This window comes from Chroicocephalus ridibundus, chromosome 1 (assembly GCF_963924245.1).
Source record: "Chroicocephalus ridibundus chromosome 1, bChrRid1.1, whole genome shotgun sequence".
Classification (NCBI taxonomy): domain Eukaryota; kingdom Metazoa; phylum Chordata; class Aves; order Charadriiformes; family Laridae; genus Chroicocephalus; species Chroicocephalus ridibundus.
This window is the reverse complement of record NC_086284.1, coordinates 36634695-36654470: the sequence shown is the minus strand read 5'-3', so window position 1 is coordinate 36654470 and position 19776 is coordinate 36634695. Positions and strand designations below refer to the sequence as shown.

Genomic DNA, 19776 nt, shown 5'->3' with positions numbered 1-19776 from the left:
CCTTCCCATACCTCCCAGCAAAACCTGGCCCTTTCTCAGGCACAAGCAAAATGCACTAGCGCAGGAGGAGAAGAAGAGCACAAGCAAGCCAGGAGGAATGTTTATATATCCATATATATATATATATGGTTGCTTTCAGAACAATCTAAGATCGATGATGGGGTTTGAAGCTGGAGCCTCAAGGGTGGTGTCTGGGATGCTGACGTGCACTAAGAAGGAGCAAGAGGCCATGAAATCTTCAAATTAATACTGGGGTATTTACCTTCTTTTTCAGTGTGATTAATGGTTGCAATTAGAAGGCAACATTTTAAAAAACAAGCCTCAGTTCTACATCTTTCCTGAGGCAGGGGAGGCATTCCATGCGGGGCAGAGTTAAAGACAGCAAGCAATAGTGCCCCGCAGTTCTGAGGGGTTTCAGTTCTCTGCTGAGTCTTTGTATACTAGCATTAAAATTCATTTTTGTAAGACCACAGAAACAGTATTAAATGATTGCATGAGATTCAAGGAAGATTTTCCAAGCATAAAAGTGGCTAAGGAAAACTTTATTTTAACTGAATGTTTTCATCTGGCACTCGGGAAAACCATTTGAAATATTCTTCCACGTCCAGAGAAACCTACTACAGTCTCACCACCAGTATGAACAAGAATAGCATACACACACAGGTGAACAATCTATGCATTATCAGATTAATTGTAAATAAACATTTCAGGTTTGCTTTTTTGTTTTGTTTTGCTTTCTAAACAGCTGCCATTAGCATGCCCAGGATTAGTTTTAATATATGGTATGGTAAGATCATATGGATGTAAAAATATTTTCTTCTTCACTGCAATATTGTTTTCCAAAAGCAATACACATCACACGTCCCACACGCAACAGGCCAAATGCAAATAAATTCCTCACAGAGAATAACATGTTCCTTTCTACGAGATTTTCAAGCAAATTGAAAAAGTTCCTATTACATATAATCTTTGGGAAATAAAGGGTAATACATCACACCAGAAGAACTGCTCCATCCAAACTTTGCTACGGGACAGGTATGGTAATTTGAAAAGCATCACACAAATAAAAAGCATTATATCAAAGGTACCATTAAAATTGCAAGACAAAGATCTCATTGAGAGGCACATTTATTATTACTTCTACCTGTTGTATGAGCATGCCAGTGTGCCTGTAGTGTATTTTTATGACAGCTGTTCTCTAAAAAAAAAAAAAAAGTTACTTTGCTTAAAGTGGACAAACAAGCTTGGAAATCTTGCTGAAACATTGAACTCTTTCATGTCAAAAGTCATGCATTGGAAGCATGGCAAAACCAGCTTTGACACAGCATGACTACAAATGCTTCTGGTGTAATTCACATGAATATGCGTAGCTATCTTTTTTATTTTTAGGACGGCCTCAAGAAAACACTCGGGTCAGACTTAAAAGCAGTACCATAAATAGAAACAGGATTTAAGAACCTCCAGCAGCATCTGCAAGGCAAACTGTCATGGAAAAGAGAACGTGACTGTACAGCATTCAAAAAAAAAAAAAAAAAATCTAAAATCTTAGGAATGTGATCCCCCTGCAAACCTTAAGGAATTTCAGGGCACTCACATTCTCGTCATTGTGTTTAAACAATCCAAATTAACTCTGAAATGTTAATATGAAAAATGCAAATTTTAAAAATCTCCTATAATTTCCTATTTTTTTTTTTTTTGAGAAAAAGACACGAAAGACACAATTCCTTATCGATACATTTCCTAGAAAAGGCTTTGATTGTTTCCCCATTTGAGTCATTCTCCTCACATACAGATGACATCCAGCTGGATCAATTATAATACATGTTTTCAATCACAAAGTCGGCACAATGACTATCTGCAAACTGACTCAAAGGAAGCCTGTTACAAATAACGCCGACAACTCAAAGCAAGCATTCCCTAAGCTGAACTGTCATGACAGCATCTTCTACTTGCCAGTTCCTTCTATTCTAACGTGTAATACCTGTACATCGCTCCAAATATCAAGCCTAGTTCAGCACCCCAGTTACGTCCTTCTAAAATCAGAAGAATATAAAGTTTTCTTTGCGTACGCAGTCTATGCTGCATAAAGTGTTTCCAAAGCACGGTATGCTTTTCAAAAGCAACTTCAGAGGCAGATACACAGTACCTTGTATATTAGTTCTATATATTTAGACTACTTGTACCGTGGTATCTTCATTACAAAGCTTTTACATTTTCTCTAGCATGACTTGAAAAAATTCCTCTCTGTTCAAGTACTGTATATTAACACTACTACAAGCACCATATAATCATTTTCTATGACATTTAGAAGACAAGGAAAATTAGCTGAAAAAAGCACCAGCATGTATATTACCGCAATTTTTATTAATTATCCCATGAGTCAGATAGTATCTAATGCAAACTGGGTTTGCACAATCTGTTTAGTGGCACTCTGCTGATTTGCAGTAGTTGAGTAGCTGGCCCTGTATTCTTAATCTGCAGGATGGTGCGTAGGAAGCCTCTACAGTGTATTCTCAAAGACACCATCTGGCACATGCAAGAGAGTAGTCGGTGCTACAATTTGCTATTCCTGTGTATCAAGGATGGCCAGCGAAAGAAATTGCATTCTATTGCTTTGTAATATGTGATAAGTAGGACAACACCTAGCAGAATCCGCGCAAACGTTTCGTAAAGTGAGCAGTTGAAGCTGAATGGAGAAATCCCCAGATAAGAAAAGAAGAAAATGTCATAGATAGATTTTTGAAGCAAATGCAGCAGCTGCTCTTGTTTGATCCACAAATCAGCTTTTGATAAAACCAAGACTGAAATGGCTTTGCTAGCCTCAGAAATTTTCCCGTTCACTCATACTTGAATTCTTGGCACATGCTACACTCACTGCAGCCGTAAGATTCACTGGAGATAGCAGACAGTATCTGCTGGCACGTCCTTGTGTCCCACCTACAGAAGAAATCCCATAAATGAAGGAGACACCTACCTCTTCCCACTGTTCAGAGACAGGCAGTTAAATGAACTGATTCCCAAGAATATCTATCCCAGATGTGGTACAAAATACATTAGAGCTCACATCCCTGTATGACTCTAGTTTGGTCAAGCACATAAAAACCAACAGGCGCTTAAAAGATATCAATATATATAATTTTCAACGGATTAAAAAAAAAGACCTTTGCTATACTGCATTGTTCAGGGTCTGAGAGTGGCTCCTTTTATCAGGAGAGGCAAAAGTTCATGAGGTGAAAAAGATCTCCCTCTCGTCCGATTACCGAGGGGGTCCTTTAGCTTTCCACGGCAGTTTGCAGTACATCCAACACAGAGGGCAGCTGCTGTAAAATACAGTTGAGGAAGAAGGGGACAAGGAGGGAGGTCTCTGCCTAGAAGTATAAACACATTTCAAAAAGGGAAAACGTTAAAAAAAAAAAACACACACCTGAGCTCACTGAGACTTATTTCACGGCTTGTTCAGGCTGGGGGACAATGAAGGAAGGGAGTGAGTTGCCCAGGACACGGTGAAGGAGGCAGCATGGCCAAGTGAAGAGGGAAGCACTCCTATGCGGCCTGCTTTCGCCTGCTTTAGTTTAGCACTTCGCAGGTAAAACATTGCTGCTCATCCAATTTTATGCTGATGCACAGAGCCCAAGAAGTTTTCAAAGGTCTCATAACATGGTTACATCACAGACAGTTTTCACTGGAATACTCTCTTCCCTCATAAACTTTTCATGGAAACGGTCTTCATTCCAAAAATTTTTGTTCTTGCGGTGGTAAGGAAACAAGTTGCGAGCCTTTGCAGAGGCTTAGAAAAGGGGAAGCTACTTCTTGGATGAGCCCATAAAGTCATTTATTATTAATTCCTCTCAGTCAATTGCTTCACAGGAAGGTGTAACATCTACATAGGTAAATCTTATTTCTCCACATGAGTATAAATAAAAAGAGAAAATAAAGGAATCATGTAAAACCAAATAGCTTGCTGGAAGGAACCCTGAATGGGATTGAGAAGACCAAGTTTCTCTTAGTGACATATAAATGTGGAATAAATAAAACTACTCTTAGCTGGAGGTACAACTCATAGGGAAATACATAGCCAGAGCAGTTATCTGTAGCTCAGACTCCAACTGGAGGGACATACTGTGTCTGCTTTTGAGCACAACAGCTCAGTCCAGCACTGAAAAGTTTGAGAGATTCTAGAAAAGAGCAAGAAGAATTACCAAAAGAAACTGGAATTCAGTCTAGAAAATAAATAACTGAAAATCATAACAACTGTTTTCCAATCTGCAAGACAGAATCACCGTGAAGAAAAAGAGATATCTGTACATCATGGTTATGCTAGATAGAACTAAAAGTATGTCCAAAAAGATCTAAATGGAGCATCAGAAAAAGCTTTTTTCACAAAAGAATCGTTAATTACTGGAGCAAAGTGTGCAGAGAGGTTCTGGGATCTACGTCACCAGCACATTTTAAGAACAAGGAAGACAAACGTCTCTCAGGAACCGTTCAGATCCAGCTGGCCCTGCTTTGAGGCACAAGGAACAGGGCAGACAACTCCATGAGCTTCACCAGGACATTTGCTGTAGGTTTCCATGTCCCCGTGTCTTCTTCTGCCTCACTCTTCGTATAGACAAAACAGGCATAATGATGCAAAGCGTTCTACTGACAAAAACCCCAGAATTTCACATTCTGGATTAGGTGGTAACAGCCATGTGGCAGGTCAGTTGCAAGTCTACATGAAAACTCAAACTGCTGATGAGTTTTCACCATCTCTGAAATAGACACCTTTCCTTAGGCTAGGAAAGAAGAAATGTAATGACAAAAGTCTTCGTTAGCACAAAATTACAGTCATCCAGCAATACAACCTGTCTCTGTAAAGTGTTGCACTCTGACACTCAGATTTAAAGTTAACAGAAAGAAGAACAAACACACATTCCTGCGCAAAACTGAACCGACTTTGAGCAATAACTGAAGACACACGGTTGTCCCTGCTTCAGCATGCGGTGCAATACCTTTCTGGGAGAAGGACACAGAGGTGTCTTACTGTTAAGGCAATACTGACCTTTCAGGTGAATAAATAACAAAAAAATGCTGGCACCACTGAGCCTACTACAGAGAAATAACCCAAATTTCCTTAACATTAAAACAATTCCCTTTCAAGCGCAGAAATCCATTTACTACTACTTCTTTTATATTTCATTATTATACGCACAAACATTCTGTTTAAATTCCTCATGATAATTAGGCTCAACTGACAAAACTAACAGGATTTACCACTTAATCCCTTGTATACAGGCATGTCACTTTTGATCACACATTGGGGAGGGTGCTCAGACTCAGGACACCTGGCACAAAACTACACTGTTTGAAATGAATCTTCCACAATTGAATGCAGTTGTCTGTAACACGACTGCAGCCAAACTCCCAAATGCACTTGCACCTTCAGACAGCAGCAGAGCCGACGTGGTATTGCAAGAGAACATCCCTTTTCCTGCCTTAACATATTTGCCGTCATTGAATAAAGTGTCCTGGAAAAGCTATGTTAGGAACCGTTCTGTCAAGGTTAATAAATACATGAAATATCAGATACATTGTCATTTTCATAAAATTTCCAGAAGCCACTAACAACAGCAGTGCACTGACATGAACTCAACTTTAAAAAAAAAATTAACATGCGTTCTCACAATTCAATTTTAGATCTAAACTATCATGGAAAGCCACACAAAGTTTCTCTGAAGTATAATTAAAGAAACAATCGTGCTTTTCAGGCATGGTGAGATTTTAAAAATGTAGGTTTTATTTTTACTGATAAAAGAACAACCAGTGCTAAAATAAGTGCCCTCTTTCTAGAACGTGTCAGACACAGTTATGACAAAAATCCCATTAACAAAATTCCCTTGTGTATGACTCATTTTTACTTGTCACTTATAAAAATGGGAATAATTCAGATTTTATGTACTTTTAATTATCATCTTCCAAGAAAAAGCCATTTTCCAACAACAGGAAAACAAATTAATATTTTATATTGACACACAAAATGGAGCACTTCATACAGGACTTGCTCAGTATCTAACATAAAACCTGAAAAGCAAGGACATGAAAACATAAGCTAAGCAGCAGTACCTATCCTATCCACTTATACAAAATGTAACATGGTTCAAAAAAGGACTTAAAAATCACTTTAATCTGCTAACACAAAAAATGAAGTATTTTGGTACCAATTAAGTGACAAAATGACAAAGGTAAAGTTTTGTAGGCACTTAATACATTTATGTTCCTTATTGTGTTACGTATTTTTTTTCCAGAGCTTTAAGGCTATTTTTAAGCCTAGAAGAACAATGCTGAGTTTAGAATAAGTTTTAACATCCCTAAAATTTGCTGTAAATTATAGATATGCGCTTTCAACATTACTGTATTTAACATGGCTCTTATCTGGCAGAATAGCAAAAGCAGAAACATTCTATTCTACGCAAATAATGAGCTAGAAAACAACATCATGCGCAGTACTAGTAAGTGAACTGTAACTGCTTCAATTCCCTCCTCTTAGTTCTTACTCCACTGCAAATATTACAATGTCTGAGACCTTTTCAGGAATATTTCCCACTTAACTGGATGACCAAATTATTTCTAGTCTTAGTTTAAAGAAATCAGGGAAGTACCTTGGTCATTTAAATGTAATATTAGTTACTATAATAAAATTTCAAAATATGTAACATTTCGGTTTATAGATTAGTATAAATATGCAATTACATTCATCTACTTTACAACAAAACATCTTGTATCTACAGCGGTCATTCACACAGCAAAACAAAAAGTACTCTTAAAACAAGGAAAAGAATGTGTTCAGGTAAGTAAATGCATGTACTCTCTAAATGTCTCATGAAGAGGAGATAATTGACATGGAACAAATGCAATCTACTTAATTTCACTAAAGCAGTATAACTTTGTTCTTCGTCGTAACGTAACCATAAAACTTAAGCACTAAGGGATAAAAAAAAAAAAATCTAAATTTAAATATACAAAGAAATTGTCCTCAAGTATTTGAAATTGATTTTCTGCTATTAAATACATGAGTATTCTACGTTACTTAATTTTAACTAATTTAATATTTAGGTTTCTAAGCAAAATTTTGTACCTTAAGTAATCCTACTATAAGTACATGAATACTGATGAACGATAGTATCCCAAGCATGACATAGGCTCCTTTCAGTCATGATTATTAAAAAAAAAAAAAAAGAGAAGCAACTAATAATAGACCTAACAGTGGTAATAAATGCTAGTTTTAGTTGTAGTATTACATTTTCCCTAAAATCCCATTGTTCCGTACATTCTTAATAACTTTTCTGCTATCAGATTAGTTTTCAGCCACTTTTTCCTGCTTAGAATCGTTAACTAGAAAAATCTCAGATTCTTTGAATCTACCGTGTGTTTTCATAATTCTCCTTCCTTCCCAATCCAAAGAACTGAAAGAGATGCTGTTAACTTAGAGCTAACATTTATCTTGCTAAAAAGTACAGATTGACCAAAAAATGTAATGGCATGGTGTGGAGGAGTGGAAGGCAGGAAGGCATTGATAATTTTAACACATTTAGTACAGCACAGAAAACCAGAAAGCAAAACAATCTACAAGAAATGGAAAGAAGTGAAACAGATCGCATTAGTCATTGACATAGACAACTGATACCCTTACTATATGATCAAAATGAGGAAACAGGCATACAGAATAAATGATGAAAAGCAAAAATTGATCATTTAAGAAGCTATTAAAAGTAATAATACAGAGTAGTATTGTTTGGCCACATTCCCAGGGAACTCACGAGGTATGGGAAGTGTCATTACAGTCTAAACCAGAAAACCTTTCCTCGTGGGCTACTCCGTAACAGCATGGACTGACACATGTCATAGGACATATTTGGTACCCAGATAACCTGGAGGAAAGCATCACAGTGTGATGCTTACTGGGGTATGGGAATTAAGCAGCCCACGATCCAGATGCAGATCAGCGATCTGGCCTACGATGCTACCGGTAGACCTCACACTCATCAAAGACTGAACGTAAACAAAATCTCCTTCTATATTCCTGCTACAGCTCTCAAAGGACAAACATTTCAGAAAGAAGGTCACATTTCAGAAAAGAGTTAAGAAACATTAATCTATGTCAATAGTAACACAGATGTACTATCCCACAGTTAATACAAAATAAGGAATCACATAATGGCTGAGATTGGAAGGGACCTCTGGAGGTCATCTTGTCCAACCCTTCTGCCCAAGTAGGGGCACCTAAAGCCTGTCAGATGAACCGATGTCTGATGAAGTGAAGTCATACTGCTTAAGAACGCAACAAGATAAACCTTTACGCAGCAGCTCCTGCCCTTTCTGATACTATACCGGTAGCACTCCCTGTACAGCTCTAACATACCTCTTGCCCTCTTCCCCAGCAGCTATCTGCCATCCTGCCAGCTGTGCAGTGGCAAGTCCATTATTGATGTTATCAATGCCATTCTTCTAAAACCAAACCAAACCAGACAAAAAAAAAAAAACCCACCCTCTGTCCCCCAAAAAACCCACTGTACCAGCAGTTTCCTTGATATCCTCTTCAAAATGTCATGGAAAGAATTTAGACATGTTGGAAAGCAAATAGGCTTGAAGTGAATGACTACACTCAGATTCCAACTGTAGGACCTTGCAAGCCCAGCAATAACAATCACTGGGAGTTCTCAGTGCTTGGCCATGTCTAAGGGTAGTATAAGACTTATATATCCCTTTAGAATACCCATGTGTGCTTGGTTTTGGTCTGAGAATTTATCTGGGTGGAAAAATCAGTTGTTGGTGGGGTTTTTTTAATTCAAATTTCGGCCATCTGGCAGCCTACATGTGAAAGTGCTGAACGAATGGCAACTCATCTTTTTGGATCCTGAGGAAACAGTTGGCCTGTGCTGTCCTAGGAAACGTCACAACGAAAGCACGATGCACTTGCTGATCCACAGTGCAAAAGGAAAAGCTCAAGAAGCATTTCCTATTCTCAATGAATAGGAAATATGGGTGGCTGAGAATCCGTGGCATTTTTAATAAGGTATCAAAACACAATGTGAATTAATTGTAAGTATATGTATTTGCATTGTTAATGTGCTGTGACTTCAGTAAGTATTTGATAGCATTTTTTATCACTATGCAACTGACTTCCTATTAACTTGATGGATTGCAAAGATCTGTATGTTTGCCGATAACAATAACATGACAATCCGGGAATATTAAATATCACAGTAGAAAAACACCATACATCTGCCATATAGCAGAAAACTCCTAGGACCTATGATCATATTGCAACCAAAGATAATTTTAAACTGCTACACTTTTAGGACCAAACAATTTGAGATTATTCTATTATTTTTAGAAGTAATTGCTGGATGAGACTCCTTTTGAACAAAATATTTAAACATACACAAACAGTCCCTTTACTGTCCCACTGACCAATGGGACAAGTTACATGCAATGTTAAGACTCCCATATAACCAGCTGAACTAGAGATACAGTAAAGAACTCGGCAAAGACAGCCTTCCCCAAATTGCATGTGTTTTCAAAACATATTTCTTAGATAATTTCAGTGAAGTCAGTGGAGTGACTTGAGTAAGTAAAAGTTTTTTTAATAAAGCCTTGAAACCCATTCAAAAAGGAAAGCAGATTCTTACTGTAGTTCTGTGGAACAAGTTCTGGGTTCTTCGGTGTTTTGAGTTTAAAAGACACATCTCCAATAGTGACAGTATCACCTAAAAAAAAAGCGAAAAGAAGTCTTTTAGTTCCCACATACTTTTAAAGTTTTTATATTAAAGTTTAAATCATAAGGCTGGCTGTGAGTTCACAAAGCAGCCTCTAATGTGTTTGAGAGCTATTAGTTTACTAATTAGCTCTGCTGCTTTTCAACAGATCGGGTACTAGGTTAATTTACACTTAATTAATATTCCTTGATGTTTCTCTTTTGTTGCTGTTGTTATAACCATAACTTATTTTGTTGGGAGCTATGGAATTCAAGCTCACTATAGAACCCCATTCCAGGTACCATCGTTATTTAGACACTTTGTCTGCAGAACTAGAAGTGAGAAACACTTGTAGGGGGATGATTTTCCTGAGTTTTCAACCAGCCTGAAACAGTATCTGTTGGAGGTATGAAATGACATCTTCACGTCAGTGGGAACCTTCCTGCACTCTCTGACTGTACAGTTGCAGAACCTGGCACGTTTACGAGGTCTCAAGCATTTCTTGCTCTGGATTTCATCAAAACTAAAGCACCTGGCCATTTTATTTACTGGTCTCTTACTAGGACCTGCCTGTCTTACTCATCTTTCTGCACTCACAGACTTGAATAAAATTGTGTACTTTCTCATGAAAATCAGAAGTGAAACCTAGCTTGCAGCCAGGAAATGGGCAAGCACCAAGGCGGCGGTGGTCACACAGAAAAACAGCACAACACCCAAAACCTGTTATGCCAAGGAAATGAGCTGCAGACCAGTAACAAACTCAAAAATTATTTTTTTCAAGAAAACATCTGGGCCATGCAAATGAGTTCACAAGTATGAAGACCGTGAAGCTAAAATGACTCTAGTAAAATGATGATTTTTCCATTACCGTTGCTGAAGATAACACCAGCTTCACTGCCCAACAAGCACTGAAGCGTGTGCATGAGGATGGAGAAGATCAGTGGAGTAAGACTGCTGCAGGGGTGCAGCTTTGCTACAGCATTCTGATTACACGACCTTTCCATAAACTGAGGCCAAGTTTTGGAATGGTTTCTTGTGCTTGTGCTTTTCTGAGAAACGAGACATAGAGAAGACACAGCCCACGAACAAGATCCAACTCTAAAAATCCTTTTGTTCACCTGCACCTTGTCCTATAGCATCCAAGAGGACAGAGTCTACAGTCGCCCATCTTCAGCACTGAGTCAAAGAGTTTGGAAGATCAATGCTGAAACCAGAGAGGGAGACGCTGAAGAGGAAGCTTGTCCAAATTGACAGAGGCAACTAAAACTCCTCCCATACATACAGCAGCTCTCCTTTCAGTCGGCAGTGACTCTAGTCCTGCACTCAAATGCAACCTCTTCCAGCGTATCCAGATGTTACTGCTCATCTCACAGGACTGAGAATCCCCAGGTTCTGACACGAGTCAGACAAGCCATGGGAAACGTTACACATTTAGGACTAGATTTACAGCCAGAGGAGAATCACCTACAGCAACAAACAGGAAGCAGTGAAGAAAGGATTATAGCTGATTTCCTCCCAAATTTAAGGGCTGAGCAATGACGCTGAGAGTGGGATTCACAGCCTGACATACATGCCTGCCTGTGGGTCTTTATGCTGCTCTTGAAGTCCAAATACTCAGCTCCACATTTTTTCCTTAAAACATTGGCAGAAGGTGGTAGTAAACTGGTGGTTGTTCCTATGCACAGGGCTTCAATGGCTTGTCAGAAAGTGGGAGACTTAGACAATAGCAGCACAGCTAAATAAAAGGTGGCCAAGGGTCCATCCCTGGTCCTAAACACAAGCAGCACCAAGCAGTCCCCACCCTCCCTGCTAGAGCTAAGCACACTTCTCCAGCAGATCTGTGCAGGAGCAAAGAAGTGGAATGGTCCCAAACAGAGCTGGGGCAAAGCTAATGACTAGGCAGCAGTTCGGGGCTTTAGGTCATTTCCTGGCCCTTGCTAAATTTGCAGTTCAAATGCACCCAAGAGTACTGTGCCCTCTTCAGCCTGAAGCCTTCAAACTCACTCCAAAAGAAAGTCCCGCAACAGTTCAGGGGCCTGGTCCTCATTCTGGGAAGTGTTACATTATCCTAAAAAGTCACTGGACAATAGATATGCCCACTGCAGGGAGTAAAATCTAGGCTTTGGCTTTCACAGGGTTTTGCCCACCTCTCTTAAGTTTTAAAGGAAGAAAGACCATCTTACTGCCTGCCTAAACATCTCCCCTTCCCCTTCTTCTGCTGCAGCTCCAACCATCTTTCTCACTGGTGAACAGCTAAAGGATTGACTAAAATGCCTCCAAGTTGATATAGACATCCTAGGAGCCCACTGCTTCTTGCAAAAGGTTACACCTCTCTCATTAGCTCAGCTGGGAAGAATTTTAGTATCCTAAAAAGAGCAGGTTGCCTGATATATCCTTAGGAAATTAGTGCCAGTTTATTTTCTCACCATTCCCTAGCCAACTTGCAATGAGACAAGAGTATATGACTAACCTCAGCTCAAGTTGTAAATACTCTTTCATGCATAAGCAGTCGTCCAAAACACAGTAAGGACAAGACCCTGAAAGCACAACGTGTCAGACTTTTTCAATACATTGGAATGATGACATCACCTACAGGAGAGAATTTTAATTACCTATTTTATTGGCACAATACTGAAAAGCCGTAGTTGATTTCCTGTACTCCCTTAAATAAACCAAAACAACTGAGTTTGCTTTACGTGAAAAATGGAAAATGCATCTGTTCTTGTGGTATTTATGTCAGTCCATAACATGCTATCCCTTGGTCAACACATCTAATCATGTCCAAAAATGCCACAAATATTCCAGCCATCAACAGTCCTTACAAATTTTCAAGAAAAACAGGCTGGGAGCTAACTATATGCAAGATGTGGAGAGAGCTGAGCACACAAAACCCCAAGCATACAGTCAGGGCATTCAGCGTTTAACAGGTTGCCAGGATGCTGCCTGGAGACAAACGTTGCCTCCAACTTGCATCCGTCCACAAAGCAAAAATATTAGCAGTGTTTAATAGAACTTTAAGCAACAATAAACCAAGACAGCAGAGTCTATTTTCCTAGCTAAATGAGCACAGGGATACTACCCCACTAATCTTACCACACTTCCACTCGGGCTATATTTTCTTGTCCCATTTTTTTTTTTTCTTCTAAGTCTCGTGTTTGGTTACTCCATTTCCTCTGCATTTCCAAACTCCTTGAACAGAGGTGTCATCCCAGACAGTCTCTTTCCAAGATTTCACCAGCTGGCAAGGAACTGACAACAACCTGCTTGGTAAAACGGTGGCGTTAAATCAGCAAGACTCGTGATTTGAGAACATATATCCCAAATGACTTGTCTCCAATGCAAATTACGGAATAGTCCATGAATACGCCGACCCAGCTCACAAGCTACTACCACACTATTGTGGACAAAAGCTATACACACGAGGTTTTGCAACGGAGACTTTGTAGCCTGTATCAGACTTGCTCAGGCAAGCAGTGAAGATGTGCCCCTGGTTTCTTATCTCCCACACTGAAAACAGTAATCTTAGACAGGACAAGTCTTTGGGGAAAACAACGGGATATAAGCAGTGCCTGATGTACACAACTCTGCTGAAACAAAACAAGTGCCAAACAAGCCGGAATCCAAAAGGGAAGCAGGACGTCCCATTCAGGGGGCGATCAACATACAGACAAAACAGGTAGTTTAAGAGCCCATGCAATATGGGCTGGACATCGGGGGCACATAAAGATCGTGACCCAATAACAGGACCCTGAAGAGACTTTCTGAAAGAAGGAGATGTGAAAACAGCCTCAGTACATGCAACGAGCTCTTTCTGCTGCATCTGGAATAGACAGGTGTGAACTTCACCTCTGGCAAAACGGCAATTCGCACATACACATATAGCTACCCAGTAACTGCAATGCACTGAACTGGAATAGCAGGACTTGATGGACCTTTGTTCCAACCCCCTGTGGATGTTTTTAATGTTATAATCTCAATAAGAAGGCTTCTTGAAGATGCAGCTTTATTGTGCACTTGGCACCTTCGACTGGTCTTCTATTTAAAAGCTAGTATCACACCAACTATTCCTCTTCTCCTCTCCCAAGAAGAGACTATTCCCTAATCCTACTGTTTTTTTCCTCTATGTTGAGAGGGAAAAAACACTGCTGCGTAAATTATTTACAGCAACGCTGGGCATATCTGAAGATAAACAAATTGCATCTCAACTACAATTTAAGAACTTGAGAAGCAGAAAAAAAGTTTTATTCCTTCTACTCGCCATTCTTCTGATGAAATAACATTAAGAAATAACATAACATTAAGAAAAAAAGAAGGAAATGAATAATTTTGAAATGGCTATTTTTAAATAAAGAAATCCTACAGCAAAAGAAAACATCTTGCGCAGATCTATACGTGTGTTTAGTTTTTTAAGTGCACAACAGAAACAGTTCCAATCTCATGTGTAAATCTTTATAGTATCAGGGTTTTTATAAGACACTACAATGAAGCTTCGGGAACACTGAGTTTTTAGGTGGCTGAAATTATTGTCTTTTGGACTCTTTAGTCCTGAATTTATGTGAGATTAACACACTGCAACAGTCATCTTAGTATACTACACGTTCACTTGTACACAGGCCAGCCATCTGGTCTCAAAAGCCAGTAACAGCAAGAGCATATTAAAACTGTGAAGGTGCTAAACTCTGCTAACGTTAATCTCTGTGTGATAAGATCACACCTGTTAGAGGAAAATTAAAAATCTATAATACATTCAAATATATATTTCCAGGTCTTAATTTCATTCTAATGTGAAGAAAAGGAGAAGGGGGGAGATGCTTTTAACTGATATTTATCCAGCACATATCCATAAGGGCACAGAAAGGAGTGTCAGCCCTCATCCTTGAAGAGCCAACTTATTTTGAAGAAACAGAAATGACACTTTCCAGGATTTGTTTTTTCTTTTCGCTCCACTTTTCCGAATTCATTATTGGGAGGGGGGTGGAGAAAAAAAAAGAAAAAGCAGCCCTATCTACATAACTTACTTATTTCTCTCATTTCATACCAACTCTTGCTGGCCACCTTCATGGCTGTAAACATTACACATAGTCATTGGTTAACAGTGTAACCTATTCTGCATCTCATACTGGTACTGGCAGCCTCCAAAACACGCGAGTATGAGGGACAGAAACCCATTCCCAGCACTCACTAGGTTTTGCTCCCTGACCGTCACTGCCTTCACATACAGATGAGGTGGAGCTCAGCTGCTGCCGACAGGACACTGCAGACTGAAATAGTTGGATTTTTTACACAACAAAACCCATCTGCAATCTGAACAAAAAAATCCACTTCACTTAAGTCACCCGTCTTTTATGAGCAAGAGAAAGAAAGTCTCTCCCTCTAAGAAACCAAAATAATTACTTCAAACATAAAATTTGAATATTACTTGATTTCTACTCAACATTATTATTAGACCTTCTGTTTTTTTACTTCTCAGCTTTGAAGCTAATGCTTGATTTTTCAATTGTCTACTTTAGGCTAACGATTCTTTTTACTGATTTAAGTCCAAAGTGTCATTAAAGCAAAATCTTGGTATTTACTCCAGGAAATGAACTTTTTCCTCCGTTTTTCTGCATTAGTAGATCAACAACACAAACGCGGAATTTTATCTGACATCCAGTCACATAGGAAGCTTACAATCATTTCTTAGCAGAGAGATTTTTTCGTTTGGGCCAATAGCATACCCTGAAGGTAGGGAGTCCGATGATGCTCAATTACAAAAGTGTTACAATGTGAAAAGTCAGTTTTAAATGTGTTTAATACCATGATGACTCACATAGACTCAATATATGTATTTCAGAGTATCTCTTAGTAATATGCTTACCACGTCAAAGAAGTGCTAAGCTGCCCATTTATTTCATCAATTACCAAAACACTTTAGAAATACCAGTCATCTCCAACTTCCTGCTCAACATCAGCTTACCACCAAGACGAGATCAGATGAGCTGCGGCTCTGGCTGACTGAGTCTCAAAAACCTTCAAGGATGGATATTCCTCGGCCTTTCTAGCCGACCTCTTCCCCTGCTGCACTACTGTCCTAGTAAAAAGGTTTGTCCTATTGTCCAGTTTGAACCTTCCAAACCCCAATTTGTGATGACTGCTTCTTAATATATTATCTGCCACTATTAAGTAGTTAGTAGTTGAACATTTTTTTTATAATAATCTTAAGTTGCCAACAGATTTCTCCTCCCTTAGGCCTCTCTTTGCAAACCTGACAAGCCCAGATCCCTCAGCTTATCCCCACCATCAGGTGCTCTAGGTCCCTAACAATTTTGGTAGCCCTCAAGTGGACTCCATCAGTTTCTCCATATCTCCCTAGAACCAGGGAACCTGAAACTGGACACAGCATTCCAGGCAGAGCCTCATCAGTGCTTTGTAGAGATGAACTCTCCCTTTACCATTGCCCATGCTCCTCCTAACGTAGCTAGTCTGTGGTTCACCTTATTTGCTATGAGGTATTGGCTCATATTCAACCAAACATCCACTGCAACCCTACAGCCTTTCAGCCTTTTCAGCAAAGCTTCCTCTCAGCCAGTCCCTCCCCAGCCTGTAGTGAGACACAGCAAGACTTAAGTTAAGTAGCAGAACTTCACCATTCTCATTCTTAAACTTTCTGAGGTTTCTGTTGGCCCAGTCCTCACGTTTATTGAGGTCCTTCTGGACTACAGATCTGCAGTTTGTCAGACAGCAGGGATTGTGCCCCTGCATACCAAATAGCATTTTTACACTCTTTTTCTGTTATCTGTTCTTATTTCCACTTTTGTATGCCCCCTTTTTGTGTTTTAGTTCATTGAGAAGTTCCCTGCTTCACCAAGCAGGCCTCCTGCTGAAATACCAAATCTTCCTGCCCTGTGGAATGGTTCACTCCTTGTCTGTCAATAAGCCTCCTTTAGAAATCTTCAAGCTCTCCTGGGCACCTTTTTTCTTCATGGTTGTTATCCAAGGGAGTCTACCTACCAATCTCCTGAATAAGCGAAAGCCTGCAGTCCTTAAGTCCAGGATCCTAATTCTGCTGCTCACCTTCCCAGCCTTTCTCCAGATCCGCAACTCAAATCATGTTATGGTCACTGCAATCCAGGCTGCCATCTATGACCAAACGGGCCACAGTTCCTCCTTACTTGTGAGCAGCAGATGGAATGAAGAGTTACTCCTGACCAGGCTCTCTGTCATCTGCTTTAAAAAAATTTTTACCCACACAGTCTAGAAACTACCAAGAGTGCATGCACAGTGCCAGATTGCCCTGCTAGCAGATGTCTGGATGGTTGAAATCCCCCATGAACATGAGGACCCCTGAATGGGAGGTTTCTGCTAGCTGTCTGGAGAAAACGATATCCACTACCTCCTCTTAGTCATACGGTAACAGATGCTCATCACATCCCCAGTGTTCCCTTTCAGATCTTCTGTGGCCGGTGTTACTTATGTGAAGAATTAGCTCATAGTGTTTTCAAACTGTATGAAGATTCCTGAAGCACAGTTTGCTCAGTGCAGAAAAGCCAGACTATCGGTCTATTCTAAACTAAGCTGAGGTATCAAATGCATTAGTGTAATTTCAATAATGTATTTCAACTAAAAAGAAACTACAACTGAAAATCAATAGAATTGTTTTTACAACTTCCCATTTACTAAAAAGATAACCAAGACAGACAAAACAGCTTTAAAATTCACTATGGCATCTCCTACGCAACTATCCCGAGCCCCTGAGCTTGCCAGGCAGGTTCAACTTCAGTCTCATGTATTAAAATGGGCAGGACTTGCAGAACACATCAACGCGTATCAGGACTGTAACAGTGGCTAAACAGGAAAATTTAAATTTTGAACCACTGACAAATATTAAAACTTAGAAGTATTTAATGACATCTACTCATGGGAACAACAATGAAACCCTACCGAAGAGCATATCTGCCTGACAGCTCATCCCTTTCTTCCAGCTATATCAGTGTGTCTAACAAAAAACGCTATTTTTTTGCCACCAAGCTTTTCTCTCTTAAATGGTAGGATGATTTGAAATAACTCAGGCATAATTCTGCAAATTTTCACGACAACTGGCTTTGAAAATTCCCATCTCCACTTGCTGCTTTCTCAGTTGTGCTGACGCAACCACTGTTTATAAGGCCTTGCCGTAAATCAAATCACTGGAATTGTTTTAGTCACCACATTGGACAGCCCCCTAAGTACAACTACGGAGGCAATGAACAATAGCGGGAATGTTAAGAGAAAGATGAAAGAATGAAGTCCCTTAAATAGGGTTTGCCAGTGAAAAAAAAATTGCCAGAACCACCCTCCCAGCTGTCCACATATGAACTTCAATGAGATAACGACACAGGTAAAGTCAGACAAGGGAATGTGATGGAGAGCATTTACATCCATCATTAACCAGTTCTTTAGTCTTTGGACAGTGACAGACCTGGAAAAAAAAACAAACACCACCCACAAGCTTCAAATGCGGGTATGGTTAGGAACTGGGACTGACCAGGTTTTGGAAAGTATAGGGAGTGAACCTGGACAGGAACCTGGACAGGCAGAAAACAGTGAATGAAGCTAGTATACACTTTTGTCTACACAAGTGACAAAGCATAAGTTGTTTTATGTACATTGAGCAGCAAAGCGCATGACAGACCTTCCTTTGCCTGTGCTGTCTGACTGGCAATGATTTTTATTTTTCCAGCTCTTCTGTTTTCACGAAAGTCAGCATTTGTTCCCATCAACCCCTTGAAGCATCTCTGATATTGTGTATTCTGTCAAAATTTTGTCAAAAGTTTCATATTACGTACAGATAGATGCAAACAATTAAATGTCATTGAACTGAGTTACGTAGAACTTCACTTTGTTCAGCTCATACTGTGTTTAAAATAACAATTCATCACAAATAACTCTGCAGTCTATAAAAACATAATTCTTTTCAGTCTTTCTGAAGGAAACATAAAACCTGCATTAAAAATTAATCCAATAGTCATCCTTCCACCACACTTGTTGCCATAAATTAAGTTTCCCTCGTTAAATAAGTTGTGCAAACCCAAACCCTTCCTAGATATTCCCATTACCCTTTAGCCACTGAGTGCCTGTGTCTTTCGCTTTGAGATTTCTCTTAAGCTTTACCACAGCCCCCAGTGCACCAGCAAGCCATATCTGCATTACAAAGACAGAGCTGAAAAGCTAAGCATGGCTCCTTCACATATAACAGGACAAAATCAGGCAACAGTTTCTCCCTTACACTTAAAAGGTACCATCACAGACGGTAAATCCAATCTGGCAGGGATGTCAGATCCAAATCACTGGGTAGACAACAATTTGCTCTTTACTTGACTGTCAACAGCTTCCAGCCTTTTCTGAAATATTTCCTTTATCAATAGGGAACAGACATGCAACCTCAACACTGCTTACAACGAGACTTGTAATTACAGCAGGTGCATAGACACAGCAAAAACACGTATTGCACACAAAATTCCAGACCATCTCTTTGTAACTTCAGTAACCTCAAAGGAGTGAAAGGGCCTGCAAGAGAACATGCAATCATCTTTAAAATAAAATTAATTAAAAAAAAAAACAAACCAACAAAAGCCAAATAATAAATAGTATTCCTAATATCAAGGTCCCAAATTCACAGAGGCACAGGAAGTACTATAATGAATGAGACGTCTCAGGTGCTGGGAGGGCAAATATCCCTAATATTATCTCTTAGCCTGCCTCTAATAAACAAAATTGTCTAGAGCTTTGGGATTTCAATCTTTCTACCAAAACTATTACAGTCATTGATTCCAAGTGGGAAGACTCCTATTATTCATTACATATACAGTGTATTCATGAATATTGCGAAGTTACACTCAGTTACATTCCATAGCACATGGAAATTATGAAGTATTTTTAGTAATACTGCATTTGCTACTGTTTCATATTGCTGAATTTCTTCTTGTTCTTAAGGTTACTCATTCCAACAAAGGGCTGAAAAGTGCTGAGCTACCTTCTTCAGATGCTTGTTTCACATATTGTTAACTTGTTGCCTTTTATTCCT

General features: G+C 39.4%; 1 protein-coding gene across 2 annotated transcripts in view; it reads right to left on the bottom strand.

The window, feature by feature from the left end:
- The window catches only part of VWA8 (von Willebrand factor A domain containing 8), a 204453-nt gene that overhangs the window by 183303 nt on the left and 1374 nt on the right, over positions 1-19776 (bottom strand). For both annotated transcript variants that reach the window (XM_063335017.1, XM_063335028.1), the window contains exon 2: positions 9669-9746. In XM_063335017.1, coding sequence (XP_063191087.1) covers positions 9669-9746 — 78 coding nt within the window. The remainder of the gene's footprint in view (positions 1-9668; positions 9747-19776) is intronic.